Source organism: Haplochromis burtoni, unplaced genomic scaffold (assembly GCF_018398535.1).
Source record: "Haplochromis burtoni strain Fernald_Lab_line unplaced genomic scaffold, NCSU_Asbu1 Contig_242, whole genome shotgun sequence".
In the NCBI taxonomy this organism is placed as follows: Eukaryota; Metazoa; Chordata; class Actinopteri; order Cichliformes; family Cichlidae; genus Haplochromis; species Haplochromis burtoni.
In genome coordinates, this window is record NW_024582603.1 from 630,309 (window position 1) to 649,874 (window position 19,566).

At 41.3% G+C, this 19,566-nt stretch overlaps 3 protein-coding genes across 5 annotated transcripts; all 3 read left to right on the forward strand.

Moving 5' to 3' along the window:
* Positions 1–926: 926 nt before the first annotated feature.
* tomm22 (translocase of outer mitochondrial membrane 22 homolog (yeast)) lies at positions 927–3,164 on the forward strand. Its single transcript, XM_005938011.3, has 4 exons — positions 927–1,200; positions 1,524–1,642; positions 2,029–2,146; positions 2,254–3,164. The coding sequence occupies exons 1-4, from the start codon at positions 1,111–1,113 to the stop codon at positions 2,326–2,328; spliced, it is 402 nt and encodes a 133-aa protein (XP_005938073.1). The 5' UTR covers positions 927–1,110; the 3' UTR covers positions 2,329–3,164.
* Positions 3,165–3,367: 203 nt separating this feature from the next.
* Positions 3,368–8,865, forward strand: dmc1 (DNA meiotic recombinase 1). Its single transcript, XM_005938009.3, has 13 exons — positions 3,368–4,073; positions 4,352–4,396; positions 4,490–4,636; positions 4,755–4,837; positions 6,405–6,457; positions 6,564–6,605; positions 6,681–6,753; positions 6,869–6,960; positions 7,034–7,107; positions 7,248–7,362; positions 8,098–8,158; positions 8,263–8,379; positions 8,553–8,865. Exons 1-13 carry the CDS (start codon positions 4,017–4,019, stop codon positions 8,620–8,622), a joined length of 1,029 nt encoding a protein of 342 aa, XP_005938071.1. The 5' UTR covers positions 3,368–4,016; the 3' UTR covers positions 8,623–8,865.
* gspt1 (G1 to S phase transition 1) lies at positions 7,235–19,018 on the forward strand. Of its 3 annotated transcripts, XM_042227065.1 has the most exons (15): positions 7,235–7,239; positions 9,176–9,373; positions 9,633–9,677; positions 10,996–11,268; positions 11,349–11,382; positions 11,589–11,666; positions 11,762–11,942; positions 12,061–12,215; positions 12,458–12,598; positions 14,612–14,705; positions 16,129–16,209; positions 16,355–16,528; positions 17,823–17,912; positions 18,008–18,176; positions 18,270–19,018. In XM_042227065.1, the coding sequence occupies exons 2-15, from the start codon at positions 9,178–9,180 to the stop codon at positions 18,320–18,322; spliced, it is 1,764 nt and encodes a 587-aa protein (XP_042082999.1). In that variant the 5' UTR covers positions 7,235–7,239; positions 9,176–9,177; the 3' UTR covers positions 18,323–19,018. The 3 variants fall into 3 exon arrangements, with proteins under 3 accessions (XP_042082999.1, XP_005938070.1, XP_005938069.1); XM_005938007.3 differs by lacking the exon at positions 7,235–7,239 and having other exon boundaries at positions 8,953–9,373; XM_005938008.3 differs by lacking the exons at positions 7,235–7,239; positions 9,633–9,677 and having other exon boundaries at positions 8,952–9,373.
* Positions 19,019–19,566: the final 548 nt, after the last annotated feature.

Sequence of the window (19,566 nt, forward strand, 5' to 3'; positions counted from 1 at the left end):
GAAACACAGTTGGGACTAATCTGATAAAACAAGACAGGGAGGAAACAAAACTGAAAACACTGAGCATGGGACACAAGACTGTCAAAGTAAAACAGGAAACAAGAGACATACACAAAGACGCAGACTTGACACAGTGACATGACTGACTAGGGAACCTGAAACATGGAGACATGAGTGACTAACCATGGAACACAGGGAAAGCACAGTGACAGAAAATTAAACACTAGGAATTATAAATATAACACAAGCAGAAAACAATAAAGAAAACATAAACCATGAAAAACAACAAATCAAAGATTATAACTTCATCTAAAAAACACAAAACACTGAGTCACAGACCCAGCACCATGACACAAATGTTTAGAACACACAGAAGAATTGCTTATCACAGCATTGCTCACTAAGACAACAATGCAGTGTTTTTTAAACTCTCAAAATATGATTGTAAATATTTTGATGTGGAAAGTGGGATTATCCCCATTAGCAGCATCTCCTCCTCTCTGGCGCACTGAGGATGAGGTTGATCACACAGTCTGATGTGCATATGCGCTGCATTTGTCACACTGTATTCACAAATGAGTCGCTCCATTGGACCTTAGGGTTACCAAATCTCACTTTAACCCCTGAACACAAGGATAACCTAATGAGGTCTTTGCCATCATTGATCGATAACCCCACCCATAGCCAACACCTTAACCCTGTGCTTTGGAGAAATGAAAGAAATATTTATTGTTGGAAATTTTTAATTTTTGATACGAGTCACATAGAATAATTATTTTTTATTGTCCCCTGATTACCAAAGACTTGACTTAGACCTCACAGAGTTAGCCTAAGCGGCTGATCCTGCAAGTGGCAGTAATACTCCCGAGCTTGCCATTAGACAGTCCATACAGCAAGGGGCGCACTACGTTTCTCTTCACGTACAAATTGACCCCTGACCTCCTGTCGTCATCCGACCCTGAGTCTCACGTTTTCCTACTGTGACCTCAGACAGTCAGCACACTTCCGAGCTTTACCTTTAGCAGCAGGTAAAACCTCAGAAACACATTATTCTGGCCGCAGTGACTCTCGTTGTTCTGATTTAGTCGCGGATTTAACAGGAAGGAAAAAATGGCCGGAGTCGAGGAACTGTCCCCCGCTACGAGTTCGGTGTCTGTACGGCCCCCAGAGGACGAGATTGACGACGACGAAGATGAAGATGTAATTACCTTATTATTCATGGGCTCTTGAAAAAAGATTGAATGAAAATGGGACTTTAGCAGTGTGTTGCACTGTTTTGTTTGCTGTGTTAGTTCCCCTGCCTAAATAGGGCAACACCAAAGCTAACTAGCTAGCTATCTACCTGAGGTATACGGTCTGTGTAACAATGCTGCAAGCTAAAAACCAGTTTCACTGTACACGAATGTATTTCATGTTCCCACTTAGATGTTAGCTAATTTTCCTGTATGTTCTTACTCATTAGAGATGCTTCTTTATTTTCTAATGCACGGCTCAAATGTTTGCTTTTTGTGGTCGTCCATAAGCTGGATGAGACGCTGATGGAGAGATTGTGGGGCCTGACTGAGATGTTTCCTGAAACGATGCGCACAGCTGCAGAGGTGTCTGCACACTGCTCAGTCTCATTGATTAAAAAGTTCTACAGGTATGTCTCTCCCCGTCTGTTGCTTTTCATTAGTAATTGCACGAATGTGTTTGTTAAGAGGCCACAGTAAAGGATATAACAGGTACAAATTCTTTGCTCGTGCCAATTAAGTCAACTCTTAACTTAAATCTGTTGGTTCAAGTATGCATTGGGTAAATGCTACAACATTATAAAGAATGGAAAAACACCAAATCACAGATTTACATATAGCAAAATGCAATATCCATCCATGGATTTTCTACAGCTTACAGGGTCTGGGGGTGAACTAATATTATTCCAGTCTTTGCATATTAGAGTCTAACTAAAAGGAATATTAGAGTAACTAAAGGGTACCGTATAACACATTTTAAACTGCAGGTATTAATCAGGTTGGTGTTCTGTTACAGTTTTTCCCGCTCTGCGCTCTGGGTCGGCACTACCTCCTTCATGATCCTGGTGCTACCTGTTGTGTTTGAGACAGAAAGACTACAGCTGGAGCAGCAGCAGCTACAACAGCAGAGACAGGTGAGTGTTATGGGGCACTTGAGCGTTAATTGGTAGTTGTTCAGGGGAAAAGCATTTACTGGGAAATTTCAGTGTGCAGCCTGAATAATCGATTCTTCCCCCTTTAGATCCTGTTGGGGCCTAACACTGGAATGTCCGGTGGGATGCCGGGCATGATGCCTCCTGCACCCGGCAAGATGTGAGGGGGCAGGAAGGGCCGACAGGAGCCTGAGATCTGCTGTTGGAGAGGCAGCAGAGTCACTCGGAAGGAGAGACAGAGAGACAAGAGAGAAGAGCGAAGACCTGAAGTTTAAAGAAAAAAAGGCAGAGGCTGTATGTCAGCAGCGTTCAGCTCACTCCAGCAATATTGTGGAGGAGGATGTGATGTGTGTCCAACACTTCCCTCTCGCTGTCTCTCCTTACTCCCAGGATCATGCAGAGACTGATTTCCAGAAGCACAGCTTCTGTTATTTTTCTTTTTTGGGTTCTTTTTTTTTTCCTTTAAAAAAAAAAAAATACTTATATCAGCATAAATAATTTCTTCATAGGAGATATCAGTTGAAGTTGGATACAGTGAAAAGAGAAGTGTGGAGGTTAGCGGTGGTATAGCTCGGTGTTTGTAGTCAGAAGAATGGTACTCTCATTGGTAGTTCAGTTCAACTTCATATGCTTATTGGTTCCCCTTGCATGTGAAGAATGAAGTTAGAATATCTGATCATATGTGACAAGTTTTATTAAATTATAAGATGGGTGTCTACATTGACCACGTGCTGTGGTTCCATCTTTGTCTCAGATCACCAGTGTACTATATGTGTATAGTATGTCAGAGTGTAATGCCTCTCGCTTTGAACTTTCCACAGTTATTGGTTTTATCATGTCCTCCTGGTTAAATGACGCTGATGTGCCCAGTCTTAATTGAATGTAATTTTGTTTTCCTCTGTTGTCATTCATATGACAGTATTTTATAATCTCCACTGAGCAACCCCATGATTTTGTTTTGTGTTCAACATTACTGCCACAATTAAAACTCCAAATCAAATAGAAAGCCTTGAGTCTACTTTCACCATGTTTTTGTGTGTAAGATCAAATATTTTGAGGTGTTTGTCAAATGTATTAAATAATCAGCAAGAGGTATCGTTGAAATTATCGTCATTCATTTATTTTTGTAATCATCATAGTCTGTATTTATTTCACCACATTTTGATCATAAAGTCTTGATATTGGTTATTATTTACATGAGATACTGATTCTGACAATCAGTAACTTGTCTTCAGATAAAAAGTTCCATTGTCATAGAAAAATGTTTTTATTGTATACAAATGATTAGAAATTCCGAAGTTTAGAAAGTAGTATTTAGGACAATGCTGCATTCACGTGTTGTTTCCAAAGGATTAAGATAGGAATGTGTTCCAAAGATTTCGAGAGACATAACTCCTTCAGATATTTTATGGGGATATTTGTTTAAAGCCTTAACGTCCGATGATGTAATTGGGAACACTTAAATGCAACATTAATACTAACTATTGTTTGGTCGCGTTCATTTAACTGGTCAAAATAGAAATTTCCGCTTGCACCTGAAGAGTCAGAAATTCCCGCCGGTGACAAAAGGCCAGTTTTGTCATGCACACAAAAAAAGCTATCTTTTAAACTTTAGACACTATATTTGTTTTTCATCCATGAGCGTACTGTAGTTGGCGTCCGATAGCTAATAATCATACGATAATCTGACAGTCTTGTTTTGTAGTTTAACCTGTTTTTCTTTGTTTGTTTTCCTTGAAAGAGCAGTGTATGGTTAGCAAAGAGTTAGCTTGATTTTTAGACTGGCTAAATATCTTAGCTGAGTAATCAAAATACTTTTCATCTTTAATTCTGACCTCATTCTGCATTAAAAATGAAAGTTGCAGAGGATCAAGTTGTTGAAGATGATTCTAGTTTCCAGGATGATGAGGTAAGATTTGAGTATTATTTTATTCAGTGCGTGTTAATACTATAGTGTCCCTCTTTAAAGAGGAAAAAATATGTTAAATGAAGATTTGCCTTAAGATAAAAAAACAATGTTTAAATAACTTAAAGTTTAAGCTATATTATATTTTGGTTACAAATATTGTATAAAGATAATACAGAAGAGTAGATTAAAACATGAAAAGCTATAATCTGCAGGCTTTTTAATGTTATATTTAGTCTTGATCAGTTAGCTCATATAGATTTTTCCTCTGAACCTCACAGGAGTCTTTCTTCCAAGACATTGATCTCCTGCAGAAACATGGGATAGTGAGTAAACAGCTGAGCTCAAAATCACTCATCTAACAAAAAGCAATTTGAGTGTGTGAGCATCAATCTGACCCTCCTGCCCTGTGATCACAGAACATGGCAGACATCAAAAAGCTGAAGTCAGTGGGCATCTGCACTGTTAAGGGGATCCAGATGACTACCCGCAAAGCTCTGTGTAACATCAAGGGCCTGTCAGAAGCAAAAGTGGAAAAAATCAAGGAGGCTGCTGGAAAATTGCTGGTAAGATACTGCGTTTTGAATCCTTAAATATCTGCTCTGTCCTGTTTATGTCTGTAGTGGGATCAAAAGGTGACTGAAAAGACGATTTGTGTTATAGTTGATTCTCTTTATGTTGTAGAATGTCGGTTTCCAGACGGCTTTTGAATACAGCGCAAGGAGGAAGCAGGTGTTCCACGTCACAACTGGGAGCCAAGAGTTTGAGTTAAGTTTTCCTCATATTGGGCCTCATTCACAAACAGTGGACAAAACCTTGTGTACCCTATTTTCATTTTACACGCAAGTCCAGCATTCATCAGTATTTTCTCACTTGAATTCGTCCATACCTTAATTAAGAACTCCCTCAAACTATCTTTATGCATAAATTCTCGCCACTTGGATGAAGGCTAGAAGGTCACAAAATATGTAAACAAACGTCTTTGTTTTTGGTATTAGTCCAAAAAGTCAGAGACAGAAAATTTGCTCATATTTATCATCCCTTTCTCAAGTCAGGAACCTTGAAATTATTTTGGAGAATGATCTTAGATTTGATAATCATATTCAGAAAATATTAAAACTTAAGATTGGTGAGAAATTGATCCATGCTTTTAGGTTAGCAAACAAGCAGGTTGAATTATTGTAACGCTCAATTTGCAGGAGTCTCCAGGTCATCAGTAGGACGAATCAGTTCTTATAGATGTGAAACTGTGACCCCACTATTGAAGTCACTTCATTGGCTTTCAGTGCTAGTTCATAAGCCTCTCTGTTGCTTGACCCCTCCAATGTGTCTTTGACTTACTAATTGTTTATAACCCGGTCAAACCTCTCACTGTGCTGAGGTTGCTTTGGTTACTGTGGTCCTGTTCTTTGGAACAAGCTGCCTGCTGACCAGAGGTCATATGCATCTGTGCCGACATTAAAAAAAAACCCTCAAAATGTTTTTGTTACATTAATTAGCGGTGCATGTGTGTTCTTTGTAAAGTTTAATTGAGCTTTTGTTGTAATTGAGCTTTTATTTTGTTTTCGCTGCCTTAAAACCTACATAGGTTTTTATGTTTTTGTCTCCCGTGTTCATCAGACTAAGTTTAAGTATAATCAGGTGTGCTATTTAAACAAAAAAGTCATTGACATTGTTGAGCTGACAGATCAGATACTCCTCAGATCCTCACTCTTCTTCCTTTTGTGTGGTCTGTGTTCAGAGCACACATTCAGACTGCACATTTTCTTCCGTTAGGTTGTTCTGTTTGTTTTGTATAATTTTTTATGTCGAAACGTTTCCTTTTCTTACCCTAGAAGACTTCTTGTCTCAGGGGAGATAAAGTTCATCACTTTGTTTATTTGTTTAACCCAAAACCTCCCTTTTGTTATTAACCATTGTCCCTTCTCAGCTGACTCTTTTTAAAAGTTGTGCACTTTCTGGCTTCCTCCTCAGGCACTGTTTCAGTTCCTTCAGTCATAAATTATCCAGTTTTGTTTGTTTGTTTTTTTCAACTTCCCCGCAGTTCACGCAGATAACAGGTAGCGAGCGGTCGTCTGCTGGCTCAGAATGCTTGTAGTTCAATAAAATACACACAGTTGTGAATCTCAGGGTTATTTTTCACTGAACTTTGTGCACGCAGTAATCACACTAGACTTTCTTCTTTGCTTCATAGCTTTAGCATATTAATAGATAAATTGGCAGTAACATGGAGGATATAGGAGGTTTTTGAGATTTATCAACAGCAGCGTCAGTATTGATTAAACCGATGGGATTTTGTATGATTTTACATGTATGTGAACTGTGTCTCTGCAGTAAATTGCTGGGTGGAGGTGTAGAGAGTATGGCGATCACAGAGGCCTTTGGAGGTGAGCAGACACCCCCCTGTAATGCGTTCCTCTCTGATGTTTTCCCATCTAAATTCATGAATACATTTCAAATTCATGAATTTACTCTCAGTATGTCTTCTTCCAGAGTTTCGCACAGGAAAAACCCAGCTGTCTCACACGCTCTGTGGTGAGTAAAGAACCTTTTTTGTTGGTTTTAGCTTCCTGATACAGAGTAGTTTAAAACGCGTTCTTTCTTGTTCAGTCACTGCTCAGTTGCCGGGCGAGGACGGATACTCGGGCGGAAAAGTAATCTTCATTGACACGGAGAACACCTTGTATCCTTGGAATGAGCACGGCACAAATATATATATCGTCAGCTGAAACGCTGCCATGTAACGCTGATGGTAATCTGCCTCCTATTTTCCTTGACTTGTACTTGTCTGATTTGAGTCGCCCGGACAGACTGAGAGACATCGCTGACAGGTTTAACGTGGACCATGATGCCGTGCTGGACAACGTGCTTTACGCCCGAGCCTACACTAGTACGAACATGCATTACAGTTGATTTAGACTGACTTTTTTAGAGCATTTTATAAAGAACTGAAAAATCTGCAGGTGAACACCAGATGGAGCTGTTGGACTTTGTAGCAGCCAAATTTCATGAAGAAGGAGGCGTGTTCAAGCTGTTGGTAAGCAAGAGAACTTTTCTTCTGATATTGGTTTTAGTCATCAACTCTGTAAATCTAATCAAGGTGGAGAACAACACCTAGAAACCGGGTTTCCCTGTTTCTCTGGCCTTTCACTCTGCTTGTGTGCTCGTCGTTGGTAGATTATCGACTCCATCATGGCTCTGTTCAGAGTGGACTTCTCTGGCAGAGGGGAGCTCGCTGAGCGGCAGCAGAAACTGGCCCAGATGCTTTCAAGGCTGCAGAAAATCTCTGAAGGTCTGAATCAGGATTCTCGGTTTTTGTGTGTAAATATTTATGCCATTAACACCTTATCTTTTACACGAACTGTTGGAAACAGAAGTTGCTGGTGGTTGACTGGAAATAGCACCCTGATCATTTTCCTCATATAGTAACCTTTATGTATAAGGAATGTCGGATAAACAATCATCAACATGGAGACAGAATGTTTTTAAAGCTTCGAGATGAGTGTTTCTACTGACTGTGAACTGACTGTGAAACAGTGCGCTAATTGGGCCAATGACTTGTGATTTGTAACTCCTTAGCCACAAAAAATCTTCCATTTTGACAGATGAGGACCAGAAGTTTTTTTGCACCTACAACTCTCACCATCTGGTGACCTTATATAGACTGTAGGTTTAAAGCACTTCCACTTTGGCTTCGTTTTTCCAACCTGGAAGCTAGGAGCTAGAGGTGGGAGTCACCAGGCACCCCATGATGCACGCTTAACAACTCATGAGCTGCTTAAGAGAATATTACATTGATCTTTCACTTTTGAGCTCAGCAGCTTTCTTGGTCTATAAGAATGTAACTAGAATACAACCAGCTGAGTCTGTGTTCATTGACAATGCCTCATTCAGACTGATTGCAGTCTGTTTGCATTCATGAGACAGCAACTATTTACAAACCTTCAACTATCTCTGTGGGTGATTGCGATTCTTAAACCGATGCTTGCGTTCAAACTTCACTGACTCTGATCTATGTTTTTGTCAGAGTACAACGTAGCTGTGTTTATTACCAACCAAATGACAGCTGATCCTGGAGCCGGAATGACGTAAGATAACGCAGATTCCCTCATGCTTACAAATAGGAGGTTTTCTGATACAAACGCCATGTGAAACACTGCTGAGATGTTCTTAAGTTTCTCACCCATTTCAGGTTTCAAGCTGATCCCAAGAAGCCAATTGGTGGGCACATCCTGGCCCACGCTTCCACCACACGCATCAGCTTGAGGAAGGGGCGTGGGGAGATGAGAATCGCCAAGATATTTGACAGGTATTTAGCAGTTCAAGGGCAATTTTCATAGTGATCAGTTTAATTATTAATGACTTGGATCAAGTATACGACATGATATGACACTGTAGTGACAAAGATGTGAACATGAGCAAAGCGTGAAAAGTCTTAGATAAATGTTCTACACTCATCTGTCTCTTCGTGTTTGCTTCCAGTCCTGATATGCCTGAGAATGAGGCAACCTTTGCCATCTCTGCTGGAGGAGTTACTGATGCCAAAGATTGAAGTATAATTGAAGTATAATAAATGGAAAAGATGAGACTTGCATGTTAACACTGTTCCTTGCTAACCCGTCAACTTGTTAGTTATATTATTTATTTATTTATTAATAGCTTCATTAACCTTGTGTAATTTGTTAAAGATTAAAGTCTGACATAAAGTATTGTACTATTTGGTGGTGGTGTTGTTTCTGTTTGAGAGATTGTTATGAAATTAATAAAGAATAAAAATCCCTTTTCTGATGTTTCATACTTGGGTTTCATTGCGGGGGGGGGGCTGCAAGACTAATTGTACCCTGACTGTATACTTAGCGGGTTTGCAGGTGTCCGGTGCTGCCCTCTGGCGGTGTGCGAGGGACGTGCAGCTGCCGTGCACCACTTCTCGTCAGCTACGGGATCCATATGCTTGTCAAGGCAAGGCTTAACAAAGCAATGGGAACTTCACCGAGCGTGCTGCTAAGAGTCTAAAACACACCAGCAACTAAACCCGTATAAACGGAACCACAAAAATCATTCGCCTTGCCCGGTGGTGGGAAGCCTGTCAACTCTGGAAAAAGCAGCGATGGACACGAGAGACACAGCCCCGGATTCGTGGGAGCTGGAAGAGGATGCCGAGGCCCCTGCTGCCGCGGCGGGACTCCCAACCGCCTTCGCCGCCCTTAACGTCAACGCCAAGCCGTTTGTCCCCAACGTTAACGCCCCGGTGTTTGTACCAAGCTTCCTTCAAGCCAGCGCTGTGGAAATGCCGGCTTCAGATGGTAGGTTAAATTCCAGACAGCTGGCTGGAAGTTAGCTTAACTTGCTAGCTTGCTTGCTAGTCCAGCTAAGTTAGCCTTCCTGTGTGTAACTCGCTGTGCTGAACAGCACAGCATACCCTCTAACTCATCAACAAGTCGGCACAAGTGCGGCTGTGGTGCAATAGCTGATTCATGACGTAGTAGTAACGAATATGTGAGCCGCGGGCAATCTTTTCTAATGAGTAGTTACGAAAGTATTTTTTGTTTTCTTATCTTTAAGGTACCCCTGATCCAGCTGCCAGTATGGAGGTGTCAGAAACAGTCGGTACGCATCCACAGTGTACTCCAGTGCACTGCATGTTCACTTGGTTAAGTTACAGCTCTAGCTCAGGCTTCAGGGGGTAGATACAGGCTCAGGTGTGCAAGATTTAACATCCACGTTATAAGTATCACACCAGACCTCATGCAGTTTTTAAAGCTTGGATGCTCACTACTTGTAAGTAGTTACTGAGCCATATTTGGTTTTCTGTCATTGGTAGAAACCCACGTGCATGGGCCTAGGTAGAATGTGGTGCAACCTCACTCGCTCCTGCCCAAAATAGATCTCCTACTGGCACATGCCGTGATTCGTATGTGTCAAGAGCTGCCCGTCCAAGGCCCCGGCCTGCTCTGTGTCAGTGCACTGTGTTTGGTTACACCAGGAACATATTAACTTTGTTCTGGTGAGGCTTTATTTCCCTCATATTTGGCCTTTTGCCCGGATGTCATACACCTCTGCTTGAGTTATGGGGAACTCATTTTTGCTTTTCAAAGAGTGGCTGAGGCAGGGACACAAAACCAGATGACCGTGTAGTGTACATAAGGACAGATAAGTGAGCGAGCTCTGCAGTCACCTCCCTTAGTCCCATTGCCTGCAGACACATTCATGGAGATGGTTGCTGCAACATTTGTTCCTTCAGATGTCCCCGAACATGTGTCAAAATATAAGTACAGCTTGACGAGACAGCCTACAAAGTCAGCTGATTATAAATGAAGGGCGTGGAGAAGAAAATAGACATTGTACTCAACTGCTGGGCCGCATAATTTCATAGTGACGGAAATTGGAGGCTTATTTGTGTGTTGCCAAGGGAAGATGCTTCTTCTTCTGCAAGGCACAGCACATTTTCAGCGTCCTCTTGCTCCTGATTTATTTATTTTTGACGCGCTTGCGTTGCAGAACATTGCATTGATTTTGTCTTTATAAAGTGGGCAGACCACGGATATGTAGCAATAGGGTGCTTTTTAGGTTATTTACAAAGTCTTGCAGCACATATTACACAGCATGCTGGATTAAAGCAATAGACTATGCAGGAGATGTAGATAAATGGGGGTGAGGCCTGTCTTTGAAGTTGTTTGATTGAAATCTTTGTGCAAATGTGCTTGAAAAGATTTAAGTTTGCTAAAAGATCTGGCAAGATTTACATCAGCTTGACTGAAGTCCAGGATCTGCAATAAGTCAGTTGTCACTTTTGATTTTATTCCTATCATACAGCGTCTTTAAAGTTCCTCCCAGCAAATGAAAAGCAGCCCCCAAGTTGTCGGTGCGATGCCGGTTATTACAGCAGAGTTGGATAACTAGAAATGTACAAAATGTGTGCTTCCAGCTCCAGTGGAGAATGGAAGCACAGAGGCAGACATGCCCACAGAGGAAGAGACGTGGGAGCAGAAGGAGGAGCCCGGGGGAGACGAAGGAGGTGGCGGACAGGAGGATCTGGGGTCTGGGGGGACCTGCGCGGAGGAGGGAGGCGCAGCAGGGAAAGAGGACGAGGAGATGATGGAGGAGGAGGAGGAGGAGATGCCCCTGCCCAAAGTGGCTCCGGCGCCACCAGATGCTCCTAAGAAAGAACATGTTAACGTGGTCTTCATTGGTCATGTTGGTGCGTTGCATTCGGTTGTGTTTCATCTAAGGCTGTTTATGCAAAGTTATGTTCACTAAAAAAGTGTTTGTACTTGCCAGATGCCGGGAAATCGACGATCGGAGGACAGATCATGTGAGTGATCCATTTATTTTTAAATGTTTTGTGTTGTTTTTGATTCGTTTCTTTATGGAGTTGTTTTTAGCTCAACTAGCGATACAGGAGAATAAAAACACAGAGTTGAATCATCTGTTACAACAGCCGAAGCCTGTGGCTGTCTCGGACGTGCACTGGGCTGCACGTTTTGTTAACGTTTCCTCCCTTTGTGCCCTCATTGAAAGGTACTTAACTGGAATGGTGGACAAACGAACCCTGGAGAAATATGAAAGAGAAGCGAAAGAAAAAAACAGGGAGACATGGTGAGGGGCGTCGTGTTTTGACGGCATTTACCTTCTTTGTGCCGTACGCACCTTTTTGTAAAACATAAATGAATGCACGAGCGCGGTTGTTGCAGGTACCTGTCGTGGGCTCTGGATACAAATCAGGAGGAGAGAGACAAAGGGAAGACGGTCGAGGTTGGAAGAGCTTACTTCGAGACGGAGAAAAAACACTTCACCATCCTCGATGCCCCCGGACACAAGAGCTTTGTCCCCAACATGATCGGTGGGGCGTCACAAGCTGACCTGGCAGTCCTGGTGAGACAGATCTTTATCCCTGAACCTCAGAAACATATCACCTGGTTCTTTCACGGGTTGATTTAATATAAAAGGCGCTCTCTAAATATTTCTCTCTTGCCTTATTGGTTTTTGTCAGGTGATTTCGGCAAGAAAGGGCGAGTTTGAGACGGGATTCGAAAAGGGTGGGCAGACGCGGGAGCATGCCATGCTGGCTAAAACGGCAGGAGTTAAACATCTCATTGTCCTCATCAACAAGATGGATGACCCCACTGTCAACTGGAGCCTAGAAAGGTGATTTAAAATGGATAATTTGAGGATTTTAATGTTTATGTCGGACTTTATTTAAAAAAGAAAAACATGCAGTATCTCCAGGAAAGTGTTAGTAGTGATTTTGGGCTTTAAAGCATCACCAGTTGTGGTTAAGTGACTGATTTTATTTGTTTTATTTGTTCATTAATGATTCCAGTGTGATATTTATGTCAAACTCAATGTTAAACAAATATTTTAATAATTTTTTTGTTTTCTTCTCGCAGGTATGAGGAGTGTAAGGAGAAGCTGGTGCCATTTCTAAAGAAGGTGGGCTTCAACCCTAAGAAGGACATCCACTTTATGCCTTGCTCTGGACTCACAGGTGCCAACCTCAAGGACCCTGTACCCGAATGCCCTTGGTACACGTAAGTCAGCTCTCTGAACGGCCCCTGAAGTCATCAGGCGTTGAACGCGTGAGCTCTTTCTGAGTATGTCACGCTTATTTATATTTCAGCGAATTCAGATATAGTTCTTGCAGTCTGTATTTCCTGCTCTATGACGAGTACAAAATGATGAGTGCCCGGCTCGGCCTATTATTTGCGTGTGAGAGTTTATTTAAAATGCACGCTAAGTGCTTTGCAGGAAGACAAATCAAAGAGAAAGACAACAAAGGGATAGATTACACAGATATGCAGATTAGTAGCTGACACAAAGCCTGTGAATAAATGTTATGTTTGGAGTGATAAAAGGGGAAGAAAGAAAGAATGAATATTTAAACACGTGGCTTTTTAAGAAAAAAATAAAGTTAAAGGTACTAATTTAAATATGTGAGTGAATTAAAAAAATGAATAAATGAGCTGAGGAGGATTCTTTGATTCTTTGTAATTATGGTGCTGACCATATGAATGATTATGATGAGCAACAACTAGAGGGGCACTAGGTGTTCTGTCAACACTTCAGGTTATATTATTATATTACTGTGTAGAGTAGAGAGTTTTCATTATACCCCTCTGGATGTAAAGACACATGGTGACGTCCTGCACTGTCAACAAGCAGACAGGCTGCCCTTGAAAGCCTTCACAGCGCAGGAACACAAGACAAACAGAACAGAGTTAGGTCATTGTGCTCTGAACGGCATCACCAGGCTTGAACCTTTATAAGATAAAGTGAGACCTCACCAGAGAGAAGGGTCAGTACCAAAAAAACCACAACACTGTGTCGACCTTACTGACTTTAAGCACATAAATATACTAATTAGTCCCCGTCATCCAACTGGTCACTGCCTTAATCATCTCTTACAGTATAATAATCTATAAATAACAATAATAACAGTGATTCTGAAGTACACAGTGATCATAATGGCCATGTTAAAGCTTAGCTGGGGTGATAGGATAGTTGCTTTGCTGCATAAGTTGATAATTATGTGTGAAGAAAGAATCAATATGTAGTGTTCAGCTCACACTCCTTCAGCCTCTGGTGACTTTGGGAGAGTCAGAGGATCAAAATTCTGAGGCCAAAGAGACAATTTGTTTGAATTAAAGGAGGTGATCTATTATGCTGAGTTCAAACTCCACAGTTCTCTGTTGTAATCTGTCAAAGTAGTTTAAAATCAGACTTATGTATTTTACCCTAGGCCTTGAGGCAGCCACTTAGTTAATGAACTCTTTGAAGCACGCTGCGTTAGCGCTTCATAACCTCTCCATTTAAATTTCTTCTCCATTTGGCCCTCTACAGAGGTTGGGCACTGCAGCATAAACAACATTATTACAAAAGTGTGCAGTGAATCTGGGATGTTGTTGCCTTTGAAATGGTTGCTTCAAAGACAGGGACCAGGTTTGCAACACCTGTGTTCAGCTGCCATCTTTAAAGAGACTGGCGCTTCAAGACGGCGATAAAACGTCTGCTATCAGTTTGCCATTGAATGGGCGGTCAAGTTGGCAATTGGAGGCAATGTGTTTTTGATATCGTGGCAGTTAACTGCGATAAATTGGGGAACATTTCAAATGTGTTGCTTTCTACATACACACTTCATAATATGCAAATCGGAAAAAAGTGGAAAAAAAGGTCTGAAGCCGGAGCATTAGAGTCACATTTATATGCTAGCTTTGGCTGTGTTTGAGCATCTGTAATTGTAACAGTATGCATAAATGGTGGGTAATAATGAAAAGATGGAGGTAAGGCTTGTTTACACATGCTGATTTAAATATTTCCAGCATTTATAATGAAGGAAGCCGGTGTGTGCGGTGTTTCTTTGACTTTTTGCTTTACAGAACTCATAAGTCATAGAGAAATAAGACTGCAGAGATTTGTTCTGTTTTCTGTAGTGTTGTTTGTTTTTTTGTGCATTGATTTGTGTGAAGCAATCTTTCGACCAAATGCTGACTACAATAAAAACCTTTACTGTTTACTTTTGTTTTGCTTATTTCTTTTTCTAACAGGGGTTTGCCATTTATTGCCCACCTGGACAGTTTGCCAAACTTCACCAGATCAAGCGACGGGCCTGTCAGACTACCTATCGTAGACAAATACAAGGTGAGCAACTGGAAGCTTTTGATCCTCATTTCCTGTAAGAAGAAAACCAAAACCATTGGCAGCTTGTGTTCTGCACAGCTCCGCTCTCAGAGGATGAGTGGGTGTAAAATTTCTTTTGGTTCGTGCTCACTTTGCCAAAATCCTTTTTCGCTCTCTTGTCAGTTTGTCATTTTGCTTCCTCTTGAGTTTTTTTCCCAGAACACACAGACAGTCACACAATGAGCCCCACACACACACACTGTGGCCTCCGCACAGCCATTCCTCTTTGAGATAATTGAGCTCCTTGGCGCTCATCTTGGTTTAGATGTTGGAAGCAGTTCATCACACACTGTAAGCGTTGTTGGAATTGAATTATTTTGAAACAAAAATTGACCATCGGCTCTTCCTCTTTTCTTCATATGTCATCATCTGTCTTTATCCTGTTGTCTTTCTCTCCCAGCGATTGCATAAGAGCCTTATGTAGCAGTTATATGACTAAGTAGCCTCAATTGATGTTCTCCTGATGTAATGGGATTATGGTTCAGTCAACTGGATGCTGCATACTAATGGTCACCGAGACTGCCAGGACTTTGATACAGCAACCTTTCAGCTGTGGAGAAAACACTGTGCATTATTTTGGTGGTGTCTGAAAGCTCACAGTCATGATCATTATTTCATTTTTTTACTGCCAAAAGAAAAGTATCATATCTTATACAGCAAGCTGCTTCTTCCAAGAGTCCATGTTTTTCTAAGGCTTGCATTAGAACTATGTGCTTATTGAAAGTATGAGGAAATGCAGTATTTAAGACTAAAGTAAATGGGATATGGACTGGCACTTACACATTTATATAGCACTTTTGTTTGTACCTAAGGGTTTGTTTAACATTCCTGCACTCACACATGTGTCGGGGGTAACTCTGGCCCAGTATCTTTCCCCAACCATAGTCTGACATGCAGACTTGAGTCGCTGGAGAAACAGTCCTCTGACCTTCCACTCTACCTCCTGAGCCACACCCACCACAGTCAGAATGGATTTACTGACTGTTTAAAGTGAACTTATATATTTGAACTGTATATTTTTATTTTTGGACTCTACTAGAGTAGCTTTGCATGATTCAAAGTTCAAGATAATCCTTATTATAATCTTGTTCTGAGCTATGGTGCATTCCTTCAGTTCACCCACCTTCCCTTTAAGCCAACTTTCCTATGATTGGCTGCTCCTCGTAAACAGGAGATTTGGACAGAAGGGGGGCGGAGCTCCTGTGCTCACAGGGATTATTTGCAAACAGCAAAGAAACTTTGACCATATTTGATATGACATTCCACCAGTGTAAAAGCATCTATATGGCAGATGTTATTTGGACACATGGGTGTATTAGCGGTTAGCAAAGTATAGTGCATTTACTTGAATATTGCCTCTAACTGTGGGTTTTCTTGTTTGTAGGATATGGGTACTGTTATCCTTGGAAAGCTGGAATCTGGATCCATTAGTAAAGCCCAGCAGCTGGTCATGATGCCAAACAGGGTGAGTCCTCTTCTTGATTGAAAGAGGATCCTGTAACCACAAATACTCAGTTTCATTTTCATTGCCAGTCATATATACTTCTGCATCAATGCAGAAATAGTCTTTCCTCACTTCACGTGTAGCTGTATGCATGTGTGTGTTGCAGCACACGGTGGAGGTTTTGAGCCTGCTGAGTGACGATGTGGAGACGGACGACGCAAGTCCTGGGGAGAACCTGAAGTTGCGGCTGAAGGGCATAGAGGAGGAAGAGATCCTTCCTGGTTTTATCCTCTGCAGCCCCGACAACCTCTGCCACTCTGGGCGCACCTTTGATGCGCAGGTAAAGACTGGATAATTACTGCATGCTGGCTTCTAACTCCTGACTTTGACAGTCGTTAACTGTGGGGAGAAGTTGGGGGGATGAAGGGGGGTGAGGTAACCACAGGTGATGCCATTTATTTAATTTAATGCCAGCAAATAAACTCCTCACCACAGGCTCCTGTAATGAATCTGCTCCCGTGTCTCTGCTGTGTCTCATATTAAAAACAAAACTAAATGCATCCTTTTGCAGGTTGGCTATGTTAGAAAGCAGTCGCCACTCTGGTTGATGATCATGTGTTCACAGCAGGTCTACACAGACCAGCAGAAGTAATTATCAAAGATGAGGCATTTCTCCATAAGAGCTTTGGAGACACATTTTTCAAGCCTGTGTTAATTGCAGAGTTGTCTGATGGAGCTTGCTTTGGACAAGTTGAGCAGACACAGGCTTATAAAGTAAGACTTTTGCCAGACAAATAGTTACGTATGTGTTGATAATCTGTACTTTTCTTTGTGAAATGCTTACCTTCAGGTCTGAAAATAAGCTTAGGCAATACATCCATTTAGACATCGTAGTATACACACCGCTTTATATTAAGGGGTCACAAGGTTCAGAGGATCTTTTCTGGTATTATAAGAGAATATGTGACGCAGCATGCAAAAACCCACCTGTAGTCCAAAACGTTCATTTTTTTACCAAATGTTTCCTAAAATTTCAAAGCTTCAAGAGATTCTTAACATGCAATAAATGATTCACCCATTTAGTAGTCTCTAGTGAGACTCGGGTCTCACTTTTAGTTGTTGATTATCTGCATTTTTGATCTGGAAAAGATCAAAGATGCATTTTATCCGGGCTTGGGACCCCCCGTGGCTCGGTTGAAGTTAAGTTAACAAACACTGGGAATACTGTGAAGCCCGCTTGTTGTTGATTGTGTCATTCCTTGGCTGTTTTCATGCACAGCTGGGATTCTCGGGCTGAATCTTTTGTCAGCTTTTCCTGTACTGTATGTATTGAAACATCTCCAAACACAGATGGAAAATACAGCATATAAGGCAAAAAAAAGAGTCAGAAGAAGGCAAATTTTCTTATAATTTCTTAAAGTAATCTTCAGGAATAGTTCTCTAGGCTTCTTGAAGGACATCAACGCTGCTCTTTGGATGTTGGCTGCCTTTTTTTCAGTTTTTTACTCTTTATTTTTCTTATATTCAAGAAATTAAAACAAATGATGTGTTTTTGTAACAGGCTACTAACAGCAAAGTATCTAAAGACACAATCTGGTTTTCAAGTCCTCTGAAATGTTCTTTTTTTTTTTTAGATCGTCATCATCGAGCACAAATCCATCATTTGTCCTGGTTACAATGCAGTCCTTCACATCCACACCTGCATCGAAGAAGTGCAAATTACAGTAAGTTACTGTTGGGCTTACATATTAGTTATTTGGTTATTTCATTCTTTAATTATTTGATTACTCGTGCTAAACTTGTGCAATTCTCACCACAGGCCTTAATCTGTCTGGTGGACAAGAAGACGGGAGAGAAAAGCAAAACACGACCACGCTTTGTGAAGCAGGACCAGGTTTGTATCGCCAGGCTCCGGGCAGCAGGAGTCATCTGCTTAGAGACCTTCAAAGACTTCCCTCAGATGGGGCGATTCACACTGAGAGACGAAGGTAAGGACACCGTGCAGGCTTGAAGTTAGCTGGATTTGTTTTCAGGCATCTTTGAATCGCCCTTTTGTCCCTCAATTCTCTTGATACTATTAGGCAAAACAATCGCCATTGGCAAAGTGCTGAAGCTGGTGCCAGAAAAGGACTAAATGCAACAATGGCAGCATGCATGGAGTTCTTCCACTCGTTCCCAGAGGAGAAATGCTGCTAGAGCCGACCCAAACAGCTACTCTCTCTTTACACACAACTATGCTGAAGAGACGAACAACGACAAAAAAGGAGGGAAGAATAAAATCATGTCAAATGAAGAAAACATGACTGAATCAGTTTTTATGATGAACCATATGAAATGAGAGACCAAGTCCAGTGTGTCAGCTTTCTCATATTGAGAGCTCAGCTATGCCACTAATGTAGCTACATGCCCCGCCCCTTTCTGTACTCCCAGGCCTGACCGTACGGTCTGCTGGCCGCACCATTTGTTTTTTGAATGGAGATGGATGCAGTGTTGTTGAGTTTGGGGAAGGAAACAAAACAACAAAAACAAATAAAGTCCAGAATGATTTCATATCCTGCAAAAAGAGCAGAGTTAGTCTATAATTATCATTTGCTAAGTGCTTCTCCCATCTCAAGAGCAGGATTTAGAGTCCAGAGAGGACATTTTTATTTGATTTTAAGGATTGCTGTGCCAGAGTCTTTAGTTTGGTCTCTCTCCACATGAGATGGTTTAATTGGACTGAGCTCACATACTACTCTGATGAACCAAGGATAAACACACTCACACGGACAGACCCACACAGCTGTTACATAATCGAAATGGAAAATAAAAGATCAAGCTGTAACTGAAAGGTGTATTTGTCTGATTTGTATCACAGGTTTACAGCAGGAATGTATTGTCAGGTTAAACGACTGCACTCATACACCACATTTCTTTTAGATATGTTCCTTATTTAATCAAATAACAAATGTCTAACAGTAAAAGACCCATGATCTTACAAATCTGTTTGATGCACTTTTAATTTAGGTTTTTAATATGTAAATGTTCTATGCAGAGTGTTTGAGGGTAGATTAAGGAAGTCTGAAGTGGCAGAGATGCAGGACAGGTGTGAGGGCAGGGAGGTGGACGGGTTCAAGGTGAGAAAAAGATTATATCAGGGTGGAGAAGAGTGAAGTAATGGTAGCAGCAACAGAAAGGGAAAGTTTATCAGGTGGTAGTGAGATCTGAGGTATATTACGAAGCCAGATTAATGTCCTAACTATGGGGCGCCGTTTGTAAAGTGAAACATGCTGAAATTAACGGCAACATTTTTCCACATTTAGCTCAAAACCTTACAAAAACATATTTTTTCGAGTAATTTTTTACAACATTTAGTAAAATATTTGTAACTTTTCATCA

Excerpts from the sequence above, each read along its gene's own strand:
- tomm22 (XM_005938011.3), top strand. The coding sequence starts at position 1,111 with ATGGCCGGAGTCGAGGAACTGTCCCCCGCTACGAGTTCGGTGTCTGTA. Across the intron at positions 1,643-2,028 it reads TTGATTAAAAAGTTCTACAG|TTTTTCCCGCTCTGCGCTCT; the intron begins GTATGTCTCTCC and ends GTTCTGTTACAG. Across the intron at positions 2,147-2,253 it reads AGCTACAACAGCAGAGACAG|ATCCTGTTGGGGCCTAACAC; the intron begins GTGAGTGTTATG and ends TTCCCCCTTTAG.
- gspt1 (XM_042227065.1), top strand. The coding sequence starts at position 9,178 with ATGGACACGAGAGACACAGCCCCGGATTCGTGGGAGCTGGAAGAGGAT. Across the intron at positions 9,374-9,632 it reads GGAAATGCCGGCTTCAGATG|GTACCCCTGATCCAGCTGCC; the intron begins GTAGGTTAAATT and ends CTTATCTTTAAG. Across the intron at positions 9,678-10,995 it reads GGAGGTGTCAGAAACAGTCG|CTCCAGTGGAGAATGGAAGC; the intron begins GTACGCATCCAC and ends GTGTGCTTCCAG.
- dmc1 (XM_005938009.3), top strand. The coding sequence starts at position 4,017 with ATGAAAGTTGCAGAGGATCAAGTTGTTGAAGATGATTCTAGTTTCCAG. Across the intron at positions 4,637-4,754 it reads AGGCTGCTGGAAAATTGCTG|AATGTCGGTTTCCAGACGGC; the intron begins GTAAGATACTGC and ends TTTATGTTGTAG. Across the intron at positions 8,380-8,552 it reads ATCGCCAAGATATTTGACAG|TCCTGATATGCCTGAGAATG; the intron begins GTATTTAGCAGT and ends GTTTGCTTCCAG.